The sequence below is a fragment of the Peromyscus maniculatus genome, chromosome 8 (genome assembly GCF_049852395.1).
Source record: "Peromyscus maniculatus bairdii isolate BWxNUB_F1_BW_parent chromosome 8, HU_Pman_BW_mat_3.1, whole genome shotgun sequence".
NCBI lineage: Eukaryota > Metazoa > Chordata > Mammalia > Rodentia > Cricetidae > Peromyscus > Peromyscus maniculatus.
Genome location: NC_134859.1, coordinates 4,480,648 through 4,503,682, shown reverse-complemented (window position 1 = coordinate 4,503,682; position 23,035 = coordinate 4,480,648). Strand labels below are relative to the sequence as shown.

Sequence of the window (23,035 nt, the reverse complement as noted above, 5' to 3'; positions counted from 1 at the left end):
GCCAGGATTTTTTTTTTTTTTTTCGAGACAGGGTTTCTGTGAAGCTTTGCACCTTTTCTGGAACTTGCTTCGGAGACCAGGCTGGCCTCGAACTCACAGAGATCCGCCTGCCTCTGCCTCCCAGGGGCCAGGAAATTTTTTAAGAGCTTGGTGACCTTGGAAAAGGTGGAAAAGCCACTCTGCCTCTCTGAGCCTCCCAGAGTGGCTTGTGATGAGTTGGGGAGCCATCATGTCTCATTGGTGTCCAGCTGTGTCCAGCTGTGTCCAGCTGCCAGCTGCCTCCAGTTCCCCTCCTCCTGGGCATCCCCCAGAACTGTCAAGAGCTCCCACCTGTTGGCATGGTTCTGGCCATGGACATGGAGGAACAGAATATCTTGGGTGTCACAAGTGATTTGCAGGAAGGAACTCACGTCTTCCAAGGTCCAGAGTTCTCGGAATAGTAACTGAGGTTAGGGGAGGGGGAGAGAACAAGACACACTGTTGGGGGTGCTGAGGACCCCAGAGGTCAGTAGAGACACCTGTGAGATTCACATTCCCAGAGCAAGACCCTCCCCAGCCTGCAAGCATGCAGGCCCTGGCTCCTGGCTCCCTTGGAGCCATGGGCAGGGCTCAGAACCAGATGAACTGGGGGAAGGGGGAGTCTGGTGTTCTTAGTTGTGGGGTCTGGACTCTACACAAGGAGGACCACCAGGCGCTGCCTCTCCCTTCTCAGCAGAATTGTGGGACAGAAGGCAGTGGCTGGAGGTGGGCTGTGGGCGCTGACACAGGCCTGTGGGAACAAGGCACAGGGGCTCACAGACACGTGGCCAGGGTGCAGCTCCATGCAGTGGGGACCTCAGAAACATGGGTGGAGTCCTCATTCCACTGTCCGCTCGCTACATGAGCTTGAGCGAGTCACCTAAACCTCCTGTGTGACCCAGGGACAGCGATGGCCCTGTCACCACCAACATTGTCACAGCCAATGGTGTCCCAGCATCCTCAGCTAACAACCTGCATCTTCACAGCTCCATGTGACAGGAGTATTACTATCTCTGCTTCACACATGAGGAGACTGGAGCACAGAGAGGGCAGGCCATCTGCTCAAGGTCACACAGCTGGGGATGACAGAGCTGGGCTCTGAGCTCGAGGTGGTGTTCACAGGATGTCCTGTTCTGCCCATCAGCAGGTGTCAAAAGGATGAAAAGCAGAGTACAGCCTGAGTACTGCTCTCAGCACTGAGTCCTGAGGCCAGAGTACTAAGCAATGCTCACAGCACTAGGCCATATCTCCTTGGCAAAGGTGAGCTGGACTTCAGCTCTGGTTCATTGCTGGACCGGCCAAAAGGACCCTGGCCAGGACCTAGAACGGTTGCAGGACCCCAGGCCTGCAGTGTAAGGAGTTTACTTCGTAGGCATTGGCTACAACTGTCTGTTTTCCTGAGACAGGGTTTCAGGAACCCGGTGTAGCCTTGGCTGTTCTAGAACTCTCTCAGTAGACCAGGCTGGCCTTGAATTTGAGATCCTTCTGCCTCTCCAGTTCGGGGAATAAAGGTGTGCCCCGCCACACCCAGGCTACAACTCTTTTTGTTTAAAGAGTCTCTGCAAACTGTAAAGTGTCGTGACCACATGGCAATCCTCTGCTCTGCACATGGGAAACGGGATGAGGGATAACACATTTGGAGAATGGCCTGCTGGCCTGGGGCCCTCACCTGGCTGTTGGAGGGCAGGCCTCGTCTCTGGAAAGCCTGCACGGTGTGGCTGGTGTTCACTGTCACCTCCAGTGTGCCGTTTGGCAGCCGGGCCAGCAAGGCTGCCGCATCCACACTCACTTTGCTGTCCCTGCCACGGAGGACCACGTGGGCCCAGGTCTTGGTCTCTAAAGGCAAAACAAAAAGAACTAAGAACTTGAACTCCCCTCCGTCCCTGGAGAGGAATGCAGCAGACTGTAATGGAGATGTGCTTCAAAAGTCCATGGACACTGGCAGAAAGGCTACCAGGTAGGCCTGGAGGGATCCACTGACCTTAGGCTAGCTGTCACCGTCTCAAGTCCCTGTGATATCATCTATCACAAGACATCCCCTAGACCCTCCTCTGAGAAGCCCCACCCCACTCCCGCCTGCCGCCCTTCAGTGCTGGGCATCACCACATCACAGGGCACAGCAGCCTGTGCCTCATGGGGACACCAGCCTAGGTAGGCGTTACCTGCACTCTGCAGTGCCTGCGAGCACAGTCGTTGGCCAGCAGGCACTCAGAAGTACCTGCTGAGTGAATGTGCCAAGACTGAATTGCTGGGGGATGGTCTGTATGTCAAATTGCTCTGACTCGTCAATAAATAAAACACTGATTGGCCAGTGGGTAGGCAGGAAGTATAGGCAGGACTAACAGGAGAAAAGAAACAACAGGAAGGCAGAAGGAGTCACTGCCAGCCACTGCCAGGACAAGCCACATGGCAAGGTATAGATTTATAGAAATGGATTAATTTAAGCTATAAGAACAGTTAGCAAGAAGCCTGCCATGGCCATACAGTTTGTAAGCAATATAAGTCTCTGTGTTTACTTGGTTGGGTCTGAGCAGCTGTGGGACAGGCGGGTGACAAAGATTTGTCCTGACTGTGGGCAAGGCAGGAAAACTCTAGCTACACTGAATGATTTATCCCGACAGTTCATGGGCCGGATAGCAGCAGCTCTCCTTGAGTGACAGGCTCAGAGGTCACCAAGGACCTGGCCTGGGCTGTAGCATCCCATCCCTCCTGCCATGTGGATGGCACTGGCAGCTTCTGCCCTCCAGAGGGACCACTTCCCCATGGATGTCACACACAGTATGGGTGTCACGCACAGTATGGGTGTCACGCACAGTCCCTCCAGAGCAGGCAGGTCCAAGAGCTCTCACCCCCCATGTCCTCTGCTGTGTATGGAAAATGACTGACAGATCAAGGAGCCTAGGAGTAGGTGGTTCCCACTGTGTGGCAGAAGTTGGGGTCATGCTAGGTGATACTCATAGCTTAGGTCTGAGCCCAGGGGGACGGCCAGTGCCTCGAGGCCCAAGCCTTGATTTCCTCATCTGTAAAATGGTTGCAGCCCACCTGTTAGAATTCCTAGCCACTCCCCCATGGCTGCATGTTTGCTGGCAAGATGCTTAGTCATTCCAGGGCCTTACATCCTACCTAGTCCGTGCACTGTGTGATCAGGTCACTTGTGCGCAGCATGATCACATAATCTATGCACATGCATGGTGTAGCTACATAAGCCCGTATGCGCATGTGTGTGGGGGGAAATCTATAAAAGTGGGTTCCACATATCCCTCCTTCTCTTCCTGCATGATCTTTCCATAGGCCTAAGCACCCCCTTCTATTTCCTCCCCTTAATAAACTCTTATAGTGGGCTTTGTTGTACCTTGTGGCTTTTCTCGAACGGTAAACAGCGCCACTTAATAACACCACCCACCTCAAGACAGCACCCAGGTGACGTCACACCCAGAGGATCCAGAGGTGGGAGTGCATGGGGGTCAGAAAATATTCATTTTCTTCTTGCATTATCCCACATTCAAACACACACATCTGCTATGTGTAGGAGAAGGGAGGGAAGGGACAGGGATCTCATGCTTGGGGATTCCTGACTATCAGAGACACCATGAAAGCCAACACTAAACAGGAAGTGTCATTGTTGGCTGGGACAGATAGACAGAGACAGCAATGGAGGAGGAGAGGGGACTCTCTAGGGCTAGGAACTAGTCTAGTCCCAGCAAGCCCAATGCCGGCTCATGAGTGAGCTCAGGCCCCAGCATGAGCAAAGCCTCCATTTACCCCCAGGAGGCTGAATAACAAAGATGGAAACATTTGAGGTCAGAGGAAAATGATCCAGAGGACAGGGAAGCCACCCAGGGTCCAGAGTGGTCTAGAGCCAGAACCCTGCATCTGTCTGGAGGACAGAGGGAGGCAGAATGTGAAGCCAGACTCGGGAATCAGACTGACTGAGTTCAAGGCCTGGCTTCATTATAAGCCAGCTGTGTGGCCTGAAGCAGGGGACTCCGCCTCTCTGAGCTGCAGAAGGAATGGAAGGAAGAGAGGGAAGAGTATGAAGCGCAGAGGGACGGGGCTCTGAGGCTCTGATGATCAAGACTGGCTGTCAGTTCACAGGTTTTAGCATCACCAAAGAGCTCAGTCTCTGCACATGCCTCTGAGAAACTTTCTAGAACTGGTAACTGAGGTGGGAATGTGGGCAGCACCATCCCGTGGGCTGGAGTCCCGCCAAATAAAAAGGAGACATTGAGCTGAACATCAAGGTTCATCTCACTCTGCTTCGGCACTGTGGGTGTGATGTGAGCAGCTGCCTCCAGCTCCCGCTGCCTCCGGCTCCCGCTGCCTCAGCTTCCCCATCACAGTGAACTGTAAGCTGGAAGTCAGCCTTCCTCCTTCAAGTTGCTGTTAGTCACTCTCACAGTGGCCCTTCCGGAGCTGACTGCAGTGAATGAGAGAGCTGTGCAGTCACAGTACTCCGGTGGCCCAAAGCTCGCCTGGCAGGTATGCAGTGAGTGCTCCATCCCTGGTGGCTCTTCCCTCCTCCCCTTAATGACGGGCTGAACTATGCACTCTAAACTCTTACCTCTTATACCCGTGAGTGTGGCCATCTTAGAAAATGGGCTTTACAGGTGTGGCTAAATAAAAACAAGGTGACAATGGAGGTGTTGGGATCCGAACCCAATGCTGGTGACCTTGTAGGAGAACAGACAGACAGAAGGGAGGTGGTCCCATGTGGAGAGAGGATGGGCTGGAATGATCTGTTAGCTAGGGGACATCCTGCCAGCAGCAGAAGTCCCTTGGGACTACCAGAGGGAGACCAGGCCACCTGTACTGTAATTTCAGATGCCTGGCCAGAATTCAGAGTAAACCTCTTGCTGTTTCTAGCCCCCTACTTTGGGAAATCGTGTATCTCTAAGGGGCAGCCCTTGGAGGACCAGGCTATCATGGCCATTCCCAGAGCCCAGAGCCAGCTAAGCCTGCCTGGGTCAAGGCTGGGACTAGATCTGGGCCCAGGGGATGTTGCACTCTGGACCTAGGCTCACCCTGCATCTGTAGTTCAGCTTGCAGGTCCAGCTCCTCTGGGACCCCAGCCTGCAGCAGGGCCTCACTGTCATGTCGGCTGTGGCCCCAGAGCTCCAGACGGCTGTCGTGGGCCCAGTAGTTGACAGAGCAGTTGATGGATATAGGGCCTGTTGAGATATGTGTGGAGTGCTCAAAGCTGGCGGCACCATCACAAACGTCCATGGAGACCTGTGGGGACATGGTAAGGATGGACCATCCCAAGCTGGCCGCACCCCAGCGCTCCAGGGTTTCAGGACCAAGGCATGGAAAGAGCAGCCCTGAAGTCATACAGCTTCCCTTGAGTGACATGGGGTACGGAGAGTGGCCTAGGGACAACAGAGCAAGCCTGGGAAGGCAGAGATGTCCTAATGGTGGGAAACAGCTGGACAGTGCTCAGCTCGAGCACTTGTTCTTTTGTTTGTTTGGTTTTTCGAGACAGGGTTTCTCTGTGTAGCTTTGCACCTTTCCTGGAACTCGCTCTGTAGACCAGGCTGGCCTCGAACTCACAGAGATCTGCCTGCCTCTGCCTCCCGAGTGCTGGGATTAAAGGCATGTGCCACCACTGCCCAGCATTGCACTTGTTCTTATTAATAAAGTTTTATTAGAATATGGCTCTGCTCCTTCATCAGCTACTGCCAATGGTTGCTATCCTCTATCATCATCATCTTCTCCTCCTCCTTCTTTATTTTTTTTTTATTTTTTGAGGCAAGGTCTCTTTATGTAGCCCTGGAACTCACTCTGTAGACCAGGCTGGCCTCGAACTCACAGATATCCACCTGCCTCTGCCTCCAAGTGCTGGGATCAAAGGCACAGCCACCATGCCTAGCCTGCTGGCCTTTGCACATGGCTCCCCTTGCTCCCCCTTCAGCTGTCTCAGGCCTCAGGTCAAATCTCCACCCTAATTACTGAGAAAGATGAGGACTAGAGTTAAGGTGGGCATCCCTGCCCATAACCATCTGCAGTGTTGGCTGTGGACCTGGATTGTTGGTGTCACCCAGGCACACAGTTTCAGGCTGCCCCAAACCTGCCAGACCAGATTCACATTTAAAGTACTGTTATTTCATGTATGTGGATGTTTTGTTTGCATGTATACCTGAGCACCACACACATGCAGTGCCTGCGGTTAGAAGGTGCTGAATCCCTGGGGTTACAGATGGCTCTGAAACACCACATGAGTGCTTGGAGTTAACCCTGAGTCCTCCACAAGAGCAAGTATTCTTTACCACTGAACCAATTTCCCTGCCTCAGATCCACACTTCTAAAACCCAATCTCAGAAGATGGTTAGCCTGTGGGCACATGGCAAGCTTGAAGAGTAGTACTCATATGAGAGTGCCACAGGAAGCCCTCTCCACTGGGGGGGGGGGCACAGGAAGCCTCTCTCCACTGGGGACCACAGGAAGCTCTCTCCACTGAGGTCTGCAGGAAGCTCCCTCCACTGGGGACCACAGGAAGCCCTCTCCACTGGGGGGGGGGCACAGGAAGCCTCTCTCCACTGGGGACCACAGGAAGCTCTCTCCACTGGGGGCCACAGGAAGCTCTCTCCACTGGGGGCCACAGGAAGCTCTCTCCACTGGGGGCCACAGGAAGCCCTCTCCACTGGGGGCCACAGGAAGCTCTCTCCACTGGGGGCCACAGGAAGCTCTCTCCACTGGGGGCCACAGGAAGCTCTCTCCACTGGGGACCACAGGAAGCCCCTCTCCACCAGGGGTCACAGGAAGCCCCTCTCCACTGGGGGTGGGTGGGAGGGGAGGCACAGGAAGCCCCTCTCCACTGGGGGCCACAGGAAGCTCTCTCCACTGGGGGCCACAGGAAGCCCTCTCCACTGGGGGCCACAGGAAGCCATCTCCACTGGGGGGGGGAGACACAGGAAGCCCTCTCCACTGGGGGGGGGGAGACACAGGAAGCCTCTCCACTGGGGGTCACAGGAAGCCCCCCTCCACCAGGTTCTACCATGCACCCGACCCCACAGTGCTGCCCCCAGCTTCTGAGGCCCCAGGTGTGATCAGCTCTGCTGGACTGCCGCACCCTGGGCTGCTTGCCAGGCTCTGCATGCTCCTTCGGTGGACCTTGTCGTCAGGTGGAATGGCATGTGCAGGGACCGGCACCTCTGTTTCCCACCCCTCAGATGTCCCCCAGAGCCACATCTACTGGGGTAAGCCGCTACAGCCACTGAAGCCTGGGTAGGCCTGTAACCAGTTTCCCTAGAGAGCCTTACAACGTTGGCAGGTGGTCCCAACGGTGGGTCCTGTGTGCAGTTCACCCTCAGCCTGGGTGCTGGAGCTGGGACCTGGGACAGGGCACAGACACTGCCCTACATTCAGCACACTGATCTGTAGGAAATAATTCCTCATCTACACCCAGTCAGGGGTAGCTCAGAATTAGCAGAGGCCTGGAGTCTGCCTGACCCATGATGCTTAGAGTACCCACTACCCTGGCTGCCATGGCAGAGGCTGGCGAGAAACCCTTAGGCTCTGGGCTGATGTCTGATTGCAGAAGGGATAGTTCATGGACCACCAGGAAGAACCAAGGCCTTGTGGAGCTGGAGAACAGTGCACATCACAGAGGGTAAAGGGGATTGGGGACAAGGACCACAAAGGTTCGGCCAGGGCTTCAGTCCTAGCCTGTACTGCCAGCAGTCCCCAGGGCTAAGGCCGTGTTAACCCCGGGGGGCAGGCCTCTATGACTCACTACCCTACCAGGTCAGTGTTCCCCTGGCGCGGACCCAACAGCTGAGCAGGTGAGGTGTCTCCACTGCAGCAGACCTGTGGAGACAGCAGGTGGGAAGTGGATATGTCTGTGCGTTCTGACACTAGGCACTGTTCTAGAAGGTTCCTCATCTGAGCCTCTACAGGAGGCAGTGACTGTCAGCAGCTCACCTTTCAGATGAGGAAACAGACATAGAAGTCCACATGTTCTCCATGATGGTTTGACAAGCCCGTGACAGGAACAAAGGTGACTGTGTGTGTGTGTGTGTGTGTGTGTGTGTGTGTGTGTGTGTGTGTGGTATATGTGTGTATATGTGTGTGTGTGTGGTGTGTGAGTGTGTGTGTATATGTGAGTGTATGTGTGTGTGTGTGTGTGTGTGTGTGTGTGTGTGTGTGTGTATGTGTGTGTGAGAGTGTGTATGTGTGTCTAGGGATTGAGTCCAGGACTAGCTAGCAAGCTAGGCAAGCACTCTATCTCTGGGGTCACAACTGTAATGCTCTTTTCAATTTTCTTCTTGAGCTAGGTGGTGGTGGCTCATGCCTTTATAATCCCAGCACTCAGAGGCAGGGGTGGGGGGTGGGGGCGTGCCAGGCAGAGGCAGGTGGATCTCTGTGAGTTCACAGCCAGCCTGGTCTACAGAGTGAGTTCCAGGGCAGCAGAGGCTACCCAGAGCAATCCTGCCTCAAAAAAAATTTTTTTCTTCTTGAAAAAGGGTGTCACAAAATTGCCCAAGCTGGCTTTGAATTTATAGTCCTCCTGCCTCAGCCTCCCAAGTATAGGATGATAAGCCTGCCTCTCCAAGCCTGGCTCCACCCTTTACAACCATATCAGTGACAGTGACCATATGAGCGACAGTGCATTGCTGTGGCAGCTCCCTTGTGATGGCTGCTAGCAATTCTCAACCTCACGGGATGTAGAATCAGGGGAGAGCTAAGCCTCTGGGCATGTTGCTGAGGGATTTTCCAGATTAGGCTGAGGTGGGAGGACCCGCCTGAATGTGGGCAGCGGCATTCCCTAGGCTACACTCCCAGACTGAATAACATGGAGGGAGGGAGCTGAGCACCACCACCCATCTCTCCTGCTTCCTGACTGAAGACACATGAGCCCCTGCCTCACACCCCTCCCTTCCTCTCCTCCCACCACGGACTGTGCCCCCAAACCGTGAGCCAAGACCAACCCTTTGCCAGGTATTGCACCCCAGAAACAAGAAAAGCAACTGTTTCACTTGTCTAGCCTACGAGGTCCCTCGATTTCTGCCACACTGGGTGAACCAAACCCAGCCCCCCCTTACCCACCTGGATGTGCCCATGGCCATATATGGAGAAGGGGAGGGCCCAGGGCCTGTGGCTGGGCATGGTGGGGCCTGAGGAGTTAAGGTGGCCACGGAGGTGACAGTTTGCACTCCACCATTCCATCTGTGCTGGGTGGTTGGAAGAATCCTGGGCATCAGTTACTTGCACCCCAGCCTTGGAGGCTGTTCCTACAGGTGAGACACCAGAACAGGTGGCAGTGGGTAGAAGCAAAGAGAGATCAAAAGGGCCCAATCCAGAATGGGTCAGAATGGAGCTAGAATTCTGCAGGACTCCTGAGCCCCAAAACAGACTCGTAGAGTCCCACTGTCCCCAGAGACTCCAGGAGTGTCACATACAACTTTCCTGTCCCCAGCAGTGGTAAGTTCATCTGATCCACTGCAAGTCCCATTCATATTTAGGGTCAGACCTCTATCCCTGGGGGCTCCCCGTTACCAAGAAAAAGGCCCAAGTCTTAGAACAAGGGACCAGGGTGACAGTGTGTCTACCCATTGCTGAGACATCTTGGGCCTCTCCAGGTGTCTAAAGAACAGCCCCTAGGAACTAGGGCAGGAGGGCAGAGCTGTCCAACAAGCATGAGTCACAGAAAGGCCTGGAGCCACAGCTTTGGGCTCCAGCGGTCTCTTTTGCCCCTGCCCTTGGCTCTAGGGTTTCAGAGTCCTGGAGAAAGCACACAGCTGAGAACTCTCCTACCTGCGACCCTCAACCGGCTGAAGCTGTCAGTCAGGATGCCTGAAAGCTGACAATGCCCAGGATCCCAGGTGCAGGTCCCATCCAGGGCCAGGCTGATCAAGTCACCACGGGCACTGGCCTGGTCCCTGAGGGCTCCGGAGGAGGTCTGCCACCGCCCTCTCAGCTGGAGCTCTGCTGGCAAGGCCTGGCTGCAGTTCTGGATGAGGGTGCAGGTCATGCTGTGCAAACTACTGTTCCCTGTCTCCTCATGCTTATCCCGCAGGAGGAGGCTCAGCATGGCTGAGTCGGTGGCCACCTTAACAGAACCTGTGGGGAGGAGAGGAAGGAACAGAATATTGGGTGGGAAGTTGTTAGATCTGTGGTACTGTGAGGCCAACACTTGTGGAAGGGACTGTGGTCCACAGCTCCATCAGGATGCTCTAGGCCCACATGACTAAAGTCAGCTAGCCCGGGGAAGGGATATCTGCTAACTCCTGTGCTCCATTCCACCACAGGCCCACTGCGACAGCCCAATGTACAGTCAGCAACATGGCACCGAGGAAGCTCTGAGAGACCCAGCCTGGAGTTACAGGCCAGGGAAGTGGCTCTGATGGCCTCCTGTGCAGGGAAGATGTGCACCTGGAGGCATGCCAGGGCTGTCGGGACAACTTCATCCATGTTTCCAGCTCAGCTCTACTGCAGGCTCCACACATCTCCCGAAACAACTTTCTCACAGACTCCTGCAACGCCTGATCACAAACTTACGTGCCCCGAGGGAATCCATGCTGCCACACTGTGACAGTTCATCTTGACTGTCTACCTGACAGGCTCTAGAACAGCCTAGAAGACCCACCTCTGCGCATGGCTGTGAGGGGTCCTCTAGGCTGGGTAAACTGACTGAGAAGACCCACCCTAAATGAGGCATCACTGCCGTGGGCTGACCAAGTGAAAAGGAGGTTTCTGACTTTGGATGCAATGAGACCAGCTGCCCCAAGTGTAGTGGGTAGCCGTTCCAGCTTTGACCTGGAAATACCACCCCCTTTGAGGCTTCGGTAACTGTCACGCCTACAAGGTGGAGCTGAGAGAGGACCCTGAAGACCGAGATCCGGATGGGGGAGCTCTCTTGGTTCCTGGACCCTGGACACTGGAGGTAGACCGAGTAGAATTCTCCAGAGAACACTGCTGGACTGCGCTGCACCTTTCCCAGACCCTGTAACCTATCTCTTCACTTGTAAGTTACCCTACAAAATAAACCTCCCTTTTAACTACGTGGAGTTGTCTTGATATTTTAACCAATATCCAAGCTTGCTGCCACACCTTGTCTGCCATGACGCTGTAACCTCAAACTGTGGGTCAATACACCCTTCCTTCCTTCAATTGTTTTTGCAGCAATGAGATCGGTAACTAAGACATATGTACCACAAAGTGTGACCCTTCATCTCCATCCTCCAAATGTGGAGAGCAAGGGTCAGGCGCCACGAGAATCTTGAAAATAAAACGCCAGCCAATAAGGTTGCAGCCTGGGAACAACCCATGTGCGGTAACTGAGATGTTTGACAAAGGATCAAAGGTAGAGACCAGAAAGACTTTTCTACAAACAGTGCGGGAGTAATTAGATATTTAAATAAAATTGTTTTTGCTGTTACTAAGTTAAATAAAGACAGGCTGGGGATGTGGTTCATTTGGTAGAGTGCTTGCCTTGCGTCCACGAAGCCATGGCTTTCCTCCCTGGTATGGTGGCACATACCTTTCATTCCCTGCCCTTACCAAAGCACCGGACCGGCGGGGCTGATAGAAGGGCAGGGAGTTTGGGTCTTGAAACCTGGGCCCCAGCGCCCTGCAGGAAGATGCTGTGGTCATATATACTTTGACTGCAGGAAGGGCGCTGTGTTTGAATGTACCTGGGTTGGGTCTTAATGTGCAACCCTGACCTCTGGATCCTGTTAATGCTGCACACCATCAAAAACACCAAGACAAACAAGGAAGGCTGAGACCTACAGGCAGAGTGCAGACAGCCTGGAGCCAAATCTCAAATAAAGTTAGAATCTTGCAAGGATGAGGGAGGGGGAGTAACCCCAGCTGACTGGTCAGCCTTTGTTCGTGTGTGTGCCTGCAGCCACAGGTAGAAGAGAAACAGACCCTGACTTCCGGTCACTAAGCTTAACTTCCTCAGAGATGTATGGAGAATTCTGAAACCATGGATTCTAGGGCTGAACACAAATGCCCATCTATGTCAGGTCATTGACATCTGAGAAGGAAATAGAGAGGGGAAGGAGGGGGCTGGACAGACGGATCAGTGGTTAAGAGCACTGGCCACTCTTCCAGAGGACCCCAGTTTCTGGCCTCTGTAGACACCATATGCAGGTGGTGCTGACATGCAGGGAAAACACCCATACAAAATAAAAACAAATCTCTACATCCTTTAAAAAATGTCTTCAAAAAAGAAAAGGGAAGCTTTTATTGGTTTAGTTTGTTTCTGAGACAGGGCGTCACTATGTAGTCCAGGCTAGCCTCAAGATCACCTCAGGCTCCTGAGTATTGGACCTAGACAGAAGAAGCGTGCTGGTGGTGGGATGGTGCTTTGGCTTGAGTGTAGAATGCAGGTGTCCCCCTTCCCAAGGCTCATGGGCCAGAAGCTTGGTCCCCGGTGTGACACGGGTGAACATTTAAAGCGGGTGGTGTACGGGTGGTGGAGACAGCTGGGCAGGTAAAACACTGCTCACACATTCACGTGAGAATAAAAAAGCAGAAGAAAATGTCTCTCACTAGCAAAGGGAAGGTCAGATTCTTGGTGCTGTTCCCAAAATTTCCCTAAGTCTACAATGATGTCAGAACAGCCAGTCATATGGCCTAACAGTCACACATCTGACTTCAGAAGATCGAAACTGGGTCAAAATAAAAAGCACTGCTGGGCAGTGGTGGCACACGCCTTTAATCCCAGAACTCTGTGAGTTCGAGGCCAGCCTGGTTTACAGAGCAAGTTCTAGGACAGCAAAAGCTACCAAAGAAACCCTGTCTCGAAAAACCAAATAATTAATAAAGTAAAAAGCACCGTGGATGGCTGGAGATAGGGTCCCATGGGTGAGTGCTTACTGAGCATGCCCAGAGCCCTGAGTGCAAGCCCAGCACCATGGAAACCAGACATGGTGGTGCACTCCTGTAATCCTAGAATTTAGGAGTTTAAGTCCATCTTTGGCTACATAGAGCGTTGGAGGCCAGCCTGGTTTACACAAGACCCTGTCTCAGAAAACAAACAAACAAACATGACAGAGCCTCAATCTGAAAACCCAAAATGTTCTAAAATCCAAAACTTCCATCCCAAGCATTTCAGGTAAGGAGGTTCTTTCAAAATAAAATTGGGAGTGGGGCGCAAACCACAGTGCAGATGTGGGGATCAGAGGACAATTTGCACCATGTGGGTCCTGGGGATCAAACTCGGTTCTGTTGGGCTTGGCAGCAAACACATCTTGACCAGCTGGGCCATGTCTCTGGCCCAGGTAAGTGGTTCTCGTCTGTTCTAGACAGTACACCTGAGAGGCTCTGTGCCCAGGTACCCCTTCTAGAGGAAGACAATGTTCATTTGAATATTAGAGGCTCTGACAAGTTCTGCATAAGGAAGCCTTTGCAGTTTTGTTAGTAGAAGATTCTCTTTGCCAAGTTCTCTTGGTGGTGAAGTCAATCTACCCAGGAGTTCACAAGAAGCAGTCCCCCAAGATGCCTAAGGCATCTGTGGTGGCTGCTCTTGGTTGTCAATTGACTACATCTGGAATGAACTAAAACCCCAGTGGCTGGATATACGTGTGAGGGAGTTTTCTTAATTAGACATTTGCAGTGGGAAGACCCACCTTTAATCTGGATATTCTGAGGTGGAACGATCCACCTTTAATTCAGATCTTTTGAGGTGGGAAGATCCACCTTTGATCTGGGCCACACCTTCTGCTGGCAGCCGATATAAGGACATGGAAGAGGGAAGCTTGCTCTCTGCCTGCTCGTTCTCACTCTAGGCGGCAAGTCCCCTCCTTTACTGGCATTAGTGCATGCTTCTTCAAGATAGCCTCGTGGACTGAACAACTACTGGATTCTTGGCCCTTCTGCTGGTAGACAGCCATTATTGGGCTAACTGGACCACAGCCGGCAAGCCACCCTAATAAATCCCATATATATTCACTCTATCAGCTCTGTCCCTCTAGAGAACCCTGATGATATAGTGTCGCTCAGCTCTCACCTTCTCTGAATGTCATCTTCTGCTTTAGCACACCCCTGAGGCTCAGGACAGAGGGCACTTTTGTCCAGCCAGCCACTGAGTGCTGGGCAAGGCTCCGCAGGCTGAGGACCCAGCCTTCTCGTCTCCCCTCAGATATCCTTAGGAGCAGCTGTACGGAGTCCTGGTCCAGCAGCACCTTGGAAAACAGCTGTGCCCTAGGAGGAATGTGATGGGGACTGTTACGGTCTTCTGCAGGTCCCCAGCAGGAGGCGCTGTTCCGGGAGAGCTGTGGAGACTTTGGGAGATGGAATCTTGGTAGGGAACTGGATCATTGAGGGGTGGGCCTTGAAGTTTATAGCCTTACCCCACTTCCTGTCCTCCCTGCTGCCTCATCCACCAAGATGTTAGCAAGCAGCTTCCTACTCCTGCCCCGGCTCTGGGCTGCTCCCTCTGTGGTGGGCCAGAGTAACTGGCCCTCTGTAGATGTAACCAACCGTCTTATTAAATAAGAAACACAGAAACAATGTAAAAGAGAAAGCCGAGAGGTCAGAGCTCAGAGCTAAAATCTCACCCTTCCTCCTGCTGTCCCAGCTTCGCGAAAAGAGACCTACCTCCTGTCGGTTCGTATTTTTAAAGTATGTTGTTCTGCCTTCTCATTGGTTGTAAACCCAAACACATGACTGCCTCGTCACTGTCTGAATGTACAGCCCCCTAGGTCTTAAAGGCATATGTCTCCAATGCTGGCTGTATCCCTGAACACACAGAGATCTTATGGGATTAAAGGCGTGTGCCACCACCGCCACACTCTTGCTATGGCTCTAATAGCTCTGACCCTGAACACACAGATATCTATGGGATTAAAGGCGTGTGCCACCACCGCCACACTCTTGCTATGGCTCTAATAGCTCTGACCCCCAGACAACTTTATTTATTAACATACAATCAAATTAATATTTCAGTACAAATCAAAATAATATTTCAATACAATTAGATTACCACCACATTTCCCCTTTTCTATTTTAATAAAAAGAAAAAAAGCAAAAGGTTATGACTAACAAAAGAAAAACTATATACAAAAGTACAATAACTATATACAATATATACAAGTAATAAATACCTAAACAGGTATTTGACGAATCAGAGAAAATAATTCCATTATCTATCCTATTTTGATAATTCCAAGATGTATCTAATGTACTTTCTATCCTAATTAATTTTCAACTATAACTAACTAATCTTCAACCATAACTAACTAATCTTCAACTCCCTCAGAGACCCAAGAAGGGAATAATATTAGCTAACAAAAATAAAAACAGGAAGTGCATGCAAGCAACTTCCAAAAAATTTTGTGAGTTGACAGAAACAGCCAGCTGCCTGGGCAGTCACCTGAGGTTTCTCCGCAGTGTTGGGGCATCATCTTCAGCCTATAGGCTTAGTGTATCTGACAGACTCATTTGTGAAGTAGGATGTACACAAGGTCAACAGTTCAACCTCACATTGGGTGAGAGCAGTCCACGTACCAGAAACACCTGAATTCCACTAGTGTCCTGTCATGATTCAGGATTTTAAATTCTGGAAATTGTTGACAGTTTTTTAATTCAGCTGTCCATTCTTCTTGGCTGTGTATATATGGCTTCATCTCAGCATCCCCTTCTTCTCCACATCCCTCTATTAAATGCCAGTCTACTTTTGAGAGGCATGAGCTTTCAGCTGCTGTTCCATTGTACAACAGAATCCATCGGCCCTCTGCCTGTTAAGCTGCCTTCGAAGAAAAGGGCACCGTACCTTTTCCGGATGCGAAGGCCACTTCAGGGATGGGGCCATATTGTCCTGGCCTCAGAAGATGCCTTTTGATAAAGCCATAACCACACTTGTTTTGGCAAGAATCAGTAGTCCCTTGTTTCGTGATCTGTCTGTCCATTTTGTCCTGTTGATTCGAGGATACTTTGTTGTCCAGTGGCTAACTTTTGCCAGAATGAAAGTTGACTCCATATGCAGTTTCTTCAATGCCCATATTTTCTCTAAAGTAGATTGGTACTGCCAGGAGCCGACATGTCTCAAAAAAGAAAAATTTTCTAAGTTATTAAAACATTTTAAATGCCATATTCTGTAGATCTCTGAAGGGTTTGAAGATGACCTGTCTAAAACATCTCTGCTCAATTTTTAAAACATATCTAATATGACTACAAGTTCTATGATAATGTCTAACTACTAGCTTTCATTTCTTTATATCCTGATAGTTGATAATAATAACATTCAAGGATCAGAAATTTGCATTACATTGTTAAATGGATGGAATAAATACAATTAGAAATATACATATAGCATTTTCTAACAATATCAGTTTCAAATTTGTGTACAATATAAAACAATTCAATCCAATGTAAAGTATTTAAAACTAGTAATTGTCTTTCTCTTTTCTTTCTTTTTTTTTTTTCCTTCTTTCTTTCTTTCTTTCTTTTTTTTTTTTTTTTAAACAAGAACCTTAAATCTAATCTCCTTTGCTTAGCCTTTTTCCTAACCCTTGACAATAACTTGTAACCAACCCCCCTAAATACTGAAAATTATCCCAGACCCAAAACCCATTAAAAAGACCAAAAAACCACCCGCCCCACACCACCTCTTTGGGAATGTGGGCGTCGTATTCTTAAAATTGCTTCCTGCTGGGTATGGGCGAAGTTTTCTTTATCCTGAAAGAAAAATTTTAGGTTAATTGTCAAATTCTAGGAGAGGTAACTATATCCTTCATTATCCAGTCTGTGTATAATGCCAAAGTTTAGGGTTTATCTCAAGTCCTTATTCAAGTAGTCTTTGAGACTGAATCATCTCAGCTAGTCATCTCAAAATTGCTCTGAGCATCTTGTAGTTCATAGCTGATCTGTGGATGATGTTTGTCAGCTTAATATTATTATTGTCCACGTGGAATTGTTGTTGTTGTGGGGCCCCATCTTCTTTCTGGAGACTTCAGTTGATGTTAGGCCAGGCCGTGATTTCCTGCAGAAAACTGATAAGAGACTCGAACACAAAAACATATATATGCAGCTAGCCTTTTTTCTAGAATTAGTTAGTACTCTATGTGACCATTCATATCTTAACAAAGTTTAAAATGTATATATATATTAATATAATATATATTAATCTTGTAAATTTTGATATAAAATTTATACTTTGAGAACAGTTTAAAGAATCAGAATAGAATCAAAGAGTTGAGATTAGTAATAGAATAGTCCCTTAATTAATTTTGCTTTTGTCCTGTACCATAGCAGAAAATGGCTCTTATTCTGGCATGATACAGGGAGTTTGCATTTTCCTTTTAACAACATGCTTGATTTTAAAGAAGGAGAGAGCCATTCTCCAACTCCAAAGTCAGCTTTAAATTTTAATTGAACTGGGACTGTTAGAAGACCAATAGTGTTAAATCTTTAGAGAAAAGCAGAAACAAACATTTAGGAAGACATAAAATTTTTTTTAGATAATATATACCCATACACCGTTTCACTCTGTTTCTTGGGATAGATGATTTGTCCCTTTTCTTCAGTTGTCTCATTTGTCCAGTGTTCTTCAGATTCCTTAACCTTCATTCTCCTAAAAGACAAAAACAAAAACCTTTCCCCAAGACTAATTTTGGGGATGTTTCCTTTTGACAAGTTATTATCAGATTAAATGAAAAGGCATGTGTTATTGATACAAGTTAGTTTAAATTGGATGTTCATGCTGGTTGATGAACTATCACCTCCTCTAATTAAGAGGTCTCTCTTGTTCAAATCGAACCTTTATCAATTTTGATGGTACCCACAGCTTATCTTCTCCTGTAGAAATAAAAGCAAAACCACGTCCCCAATGTAATACATACCCTGGTTTCCATTCTGAGGTCAGCACATCCTTAAAGTATATAGGCTGATTTAATTCTGTAGTTTTTTCTATTATCCAATGTCTCTCTGCAGCTGTTGTTCCTTTCTCATTGGCATTCAGAAAATTCAAAGTTAGAAGAGCATTATGCAGTCTATTTCTGGGGGTTTTTGTTACCCATTTCTGTTTATTTAGCATATCCTTTAGAGTTCTGTTTGATCTTTCTATAACTGCTTGACCTGTAGGATTATGTGGTATGCCTGTAATATGCTTTATATTGTAATAAGCAAAAAACTGTTTCATTTTAACAGAGACATATGATGGAGCATTGTCAGTTTTGATTTGTGCAGGTATACCCATGATGGCCATAACTTCTAGCAAATGAGTGATTACAGAATCAGCTTTTTCAGAACTCAAAGCAGTTGCCCATTGAAATCCTGAATAAGTATCGATAGTGTGGTGTACATATTTCAATTTTCCAAATTCTGCAAAGTGAAACACGTCCATCTGCCAGATTTCATTTCTCTGAGTACCCTTTGGGTTACATCCTGCTGGTAATGGCGTCTGATTGTAGAAGGAACAAGTAGGACATTTCTTTATTATTTCTTTGGCTTGTTGCCAGGTTATGGAAAAATCCTTTTTTAAACCTTTACTATTAACGTGATGTTTTTTATGAAATTCTGAGGCCTCCAGCACATTTCCTATCAATAATTTATCAATCTCTTCATTGCCTTGTGCTAGAGGGCCTGGCAGACCAGTATGGGATCGAATGTGAGTTATATATAAAGGATGATTCCTTTTCCTGATTGTATCTTGTAATTGAATAAATAGTGAAGTTAATTCTGAAGCATCAGGGATAAATTCTGCAGTCTCAATATGTAACACCACTCTTTCAGCATACTGAGAGTCAGTTACTATGTTGAGAGGTTCTGAAAAATCCATTAATACCAACAGAATAGCATACAATTCTGATTTTTGCACTGAATTATACGGACTTTGAACCACTTTACTTAAATTTTCTGATTTGTAACCTGCCTTTCCTTCTTTGTTGGCATCTGTATAAAATGTACGAACTCCAGATATGGGTTTTTGCCGTACAATTCGAGGCAAGATCCATTCAGCTCTCTTTATAAGATCAATTCTATTGCTTTTGGGATATTTGCTGTTAATTTCTCCCAAAAAATTACTGCAAGCTCTTTGCCAAGGTTCACTTTCTGTCCATAATTTTTCAATGTCCTCCTTAGTTAATGGTACGACAATTTCTGCTGGGTCTATGCCTGCTAATTGACGAAGTCTCATTTTTCCTTTGTAAATCAAGTCAGAGATTTTTTCCACATAAGTTTTTAATTTTTTATTTGGTTTATTTGGTAAAAATATCCATTCCAATATAATATCTTCCCTCTGCATTAATATTCCAGTAGGAGAACGCCTAGAAGGTAAGATAACCAAAATGCAATCCAGCTTTGGATCAATACGATTCACGTGTCCTTCATGCACTTTCTTTTCTACCAAGGCTAATTCTTTCTCAGCTTCAGGTGATAATTCTCTTGGACTATTTAAGTCCTTGTCACCTTCTAAGGTTTTGAACAAATTAGTCAGTTCATCATTTTTTACCCCAACAATAGTTCGTAGATGAGAAATATCTCCAAATAATCTTTGAAAGTCATTAAGAGTCTGTAGTCTATCTCTCCGAATTTGCACCTTTTGGGGTCTAATTTTTTGTAGCTCTATTTTATATCCTAAATAATTAATAGAATCTCCTCTTTGTATCTTTTCAGGAGCAATTTGTAATCCCCAGCGAGGCAAAATTTTCTTTACTTCTTCAAACATTATTTCTAAAGTATCTGCATTTGAGTCAGCTAGTAAAATATCGTCCATATAATGATAAATTATAGATTTAGGAAATTTTTTACGTATCACTTCCAATGGCTGTTGTACAAAATATTGGCACAGAGTTGGGCTATTCAACATTCCCTGTGGGAGGACCCTCCATTGAAATCTTTTAACTGGTTGAGAATTATTATAAGTAGGCACTGTAAAAGCAAATCTTTCTCTGTCTTTTTCTTGTAAGGGTATTGAAAAGAAACAGTCTTTTAAATCAATAACTATGAGAGGCCATCCTTTTGGTAACAGAGTAGGCAAAGGCATCCCAGATTGTAGAGAACCCATTGGCTGAATTACTTTGTTAATTGCCCTAAGGTCTGTTACCATTCTCCATTTACCAGATTTCTTTTTAATAACAAATACAGGAGAATTCCAAGGGCTGGTTGATTCTTCAATATGCTGAGCATTTAACTGTTCTTCTACCAGCTCTTCTAAAGCCTGGAGTTTCTCTGTTGTTAAAGGCCATTGCTGGACCCATACAGGCTTGTCTGTTAACCATTTTAAAGGTAGAGCTGTTGGTGTCTTTGGAAGATCATCAGTTATTGTGCCCTGTTCTTGTATAATATGGATGGCTGGTGACCACTCATTAGAACAATATCTTCTAATATTTCTCTCAGTAACATGTGCTAGTTTATGATTTGTTTCTGAGATTGGAGGGATGTTAATCTGAGTATTCCATTGTTGCAACAAGTCTCGACCCCACAGGTTCATAGTTATGTTAGCCACATATGGTTTTAATTTTCCTCTCTGTCCTTCTGGACCTATACATTCGAGCCATCTTGCACTCTGTTTCACCTGAGATAATGTCCCAATTCCTAACAGTTGAACGTTTACCTCCTGAAGAGGCCAAGTTGGATGCCAAAATTCTGGTGCAATTATGGTAACGTCCGCACCTGTGTCTACCAGACCAGACAACAAAACACCATTTATTTTTATCGTTAATTTTGGTCTTTGTTCATTAATAGAAGTTTGCCAAAAAATTTTCTTTATGTTTTCTCCTGAATTTTCTATTCTCTCTGTTTCATCATTCTGACCAGCATGATTTATTCCAATAGGCATTTGGTTATTTAATCGCTCTCCAGAGCAGGCATTTCCTCTATGGCTGCCGGAAAGGTTTGAACTGGATTTGCACTGGGGGCCTGCCTGAGGCCCCTCTGGGAGTTTCCCGAAGACTGAGGCAAAGGATTACCCTGTCTGTCCTTTGTTGATCTACATTCGTTGGTCCAGTGTTTTCCCTTACCACACCTTCTGCATACTCCAGAAGGAAGGGGCATTCTGTTGCCATTGTTCCTTGAAGAAACATTGTTTCTGGAAATGACCTGTCTACAGTCCCTTTTCAAATGTCCTTGCTTTCCACATCCAAAACATCTAACACTCCTCAAACCTTTTGAAATTACTTCTCCTACCCATGTATCATCATGCTCATCAGCTTCAACATTAATTGTTTCTCTAATCCAATCTTCCATAGGTGCAGATCTTGCCCTTAATGGCCTGATTATTCTTTTGCATGCTGCATTCGAATTCTCAAAGGCCAAAGATTCAATTATTGCCTTACCAGCTTCTGAATCCGAGACCGTTCTCTTTACTGCTGAAGCCAGTCTTTGTAAAAAATCTGTAAAAGACTCTTTTGGGCCTTGCTTCACCTTTGTAAATGACTCAGATTTTTTTCCTGGTTCCTCAACTTTGTCCCATGCATTCAAGGCTGCCGTTCGACATAAAATTAGGGTTTGGACATCATATAAACATTGTGCTTGTGCTGAAGCATATTGGCCTTCGCCCATAAGCTGATCCTGGCAAACTTGTACTCCTTTATCCCTCCACTGTTTTTCTATGTTTTTAGCCTCCTCCTTAAACCAAGTCAGAAATTGAAGTCTCTGGCTGGGTTCCAGAACACCTTGTGCGAGGTCCCGCCAGTCCTGTGGTACTATCCTATTATATGTTGACCAAGTGTTTAACATTTGCTTTACATATGGGGAATGCATGCCATAAGATACTATTGCCTCCTTAAACCTTTTTAAATCCAACATTTCAATTGGAGCCCAAGTATTTTGTGTAGCTATTTGATCAGGCATCTGCTGTACTGTTACAGGATAAATTAAGGGTGACTGTGTGAAAACAGGCTTTCTTTCTGCAACCTTATGATCCCGACTTGAAACAACTTCACTGTTAATTTCTTCTGTCTGAATTTTTACAGGTTTAACAAGTTCTTCTAACGCTGTTATCCTGGCACTTAAATGGACTATCTTTTTAAATATTAAAATGTGGATTATTATAGTGATGAGGTGCATAATTCCACCAATACTAATATTATATAGTTGTTCCATTGCCAGACTGCCTAAAATTTCGAACAAAAACCAATTTTCTTCCAATGCACACATAAAACCCATTTGTTTTTTAATGTGGAAAAAAAATTCTCTTTTAGATAGTTTCCTTTAAAATATCTGATATATTATGACTTACCAAATCTGCGTAGAACAGTAGAAATCCGAGGGGATTTTCAAAGCAGCCACCTAGTGTCCCAGGTGTAAATCCAGAGAGAGAGAGAGAGAGAGAGAGAGAGAGAGAGAGAGAGAGAGAGAGAAGAGAGAACGCACAAGAAAGCGTAGCCGGCTAAAGCTTAAATGCAGCCACGTGTTCCCTCTTGTGCCGAGTCAAGGCTTGGGTCTGGCTTCCTTAAGCTCCGACCACGTGCGTTGGCTTTACAGGCAGGGCAGGTCTGAGTTGTTTGTAGCACCGGCTTTAGGCAAGCTGCTCACAGACCTAGGCCCGGGCTAGAAGTTGCTACCCGGACTAGGACGCCAGCAGCTCGGACTAACAAGCCGATCGCCGCCGGCCGCCGTGTGCCGCCGCTGCCGCCGCCGCCGCGGGCCGCCTGCCGCCCTTGCGGGAAAGCGGACCTGCCGCCAAGCCAAGCAGTTTTTAATGGATTCTTGTCACGTTGGGCGCCAGATGTAGATGTAACCAACCGTCTTATTAAATAAGAAACACAGAAACAATGTAAAAGAGAAAGCCGAGAGGTCAGAGCTCAGAGCTAAAATCTCACCCTTCCTCCTGCTGTCCCAGCTTCGCGAAAAGAGACCTACCTCCTGTCGGTTCGTATTTTTAAAGTATGTTGTTCTGCCTTCTCATTGGTTGTAAACCCAAACACATGACTGCCTCGTCACTGTCTGAATGTACAGCCCCCTAGGTCTTAAAGGCATATGTCTCCAATGCTGGCTGTATCCCTGAACACACAGAGATCTTATGGGATTAAAGGCGTGTGCCACCACCGCCACACTCTTGCTATGGCTCTAATAGCTCTGACCCTGAACACACAGATATCTATGGGATTAAAGGCGTGTGCCACCACCG

The 23,035-nt window shown here is 47.7% G+C and overlaps 1 protein-coding gene across 1 annotated transcript in view; it reads right to left on the bottom strand.

Annotated features, from left to right (window-relative positions):
* LOC107402064 (uncharacterized) overlaps positions 1-23,035 on the bottom strand; it is a 130,204-nt gene that overhangs the window by 24,743 nt on the left and 82,426 nt on the right. The window contains exons 39-45 of the mRNA XM_076577794.1: positions 13,973-14,166; positions 9,769-10,074; positions 9,061-9,245; positions 7,756-7,821; positions 5,040-5,247; positions 1,688-1,854; positions 331-443 (exon numbers count right to left, since the gene is read on the bottom strand). Of these exons, the coding sequence (XP_076433909.1) occupies positions 331-443; positions 1,688-1,854; positions 5,040-5,247; positions 7,756-7,821; positions 9,061-9,245; positions 9,769-10,074; positions 13,973-14,166 (1,239 nt within the window). The remainder of the gene's footprint in view (positions 1-330; positions 444-1,687; positions 1,855-5,039; positions 5,248-7,755; positions 7,822-9,060; positions 9,246-9,768; positions 10,075-13,972; positions 14,167-23,035) is intronic.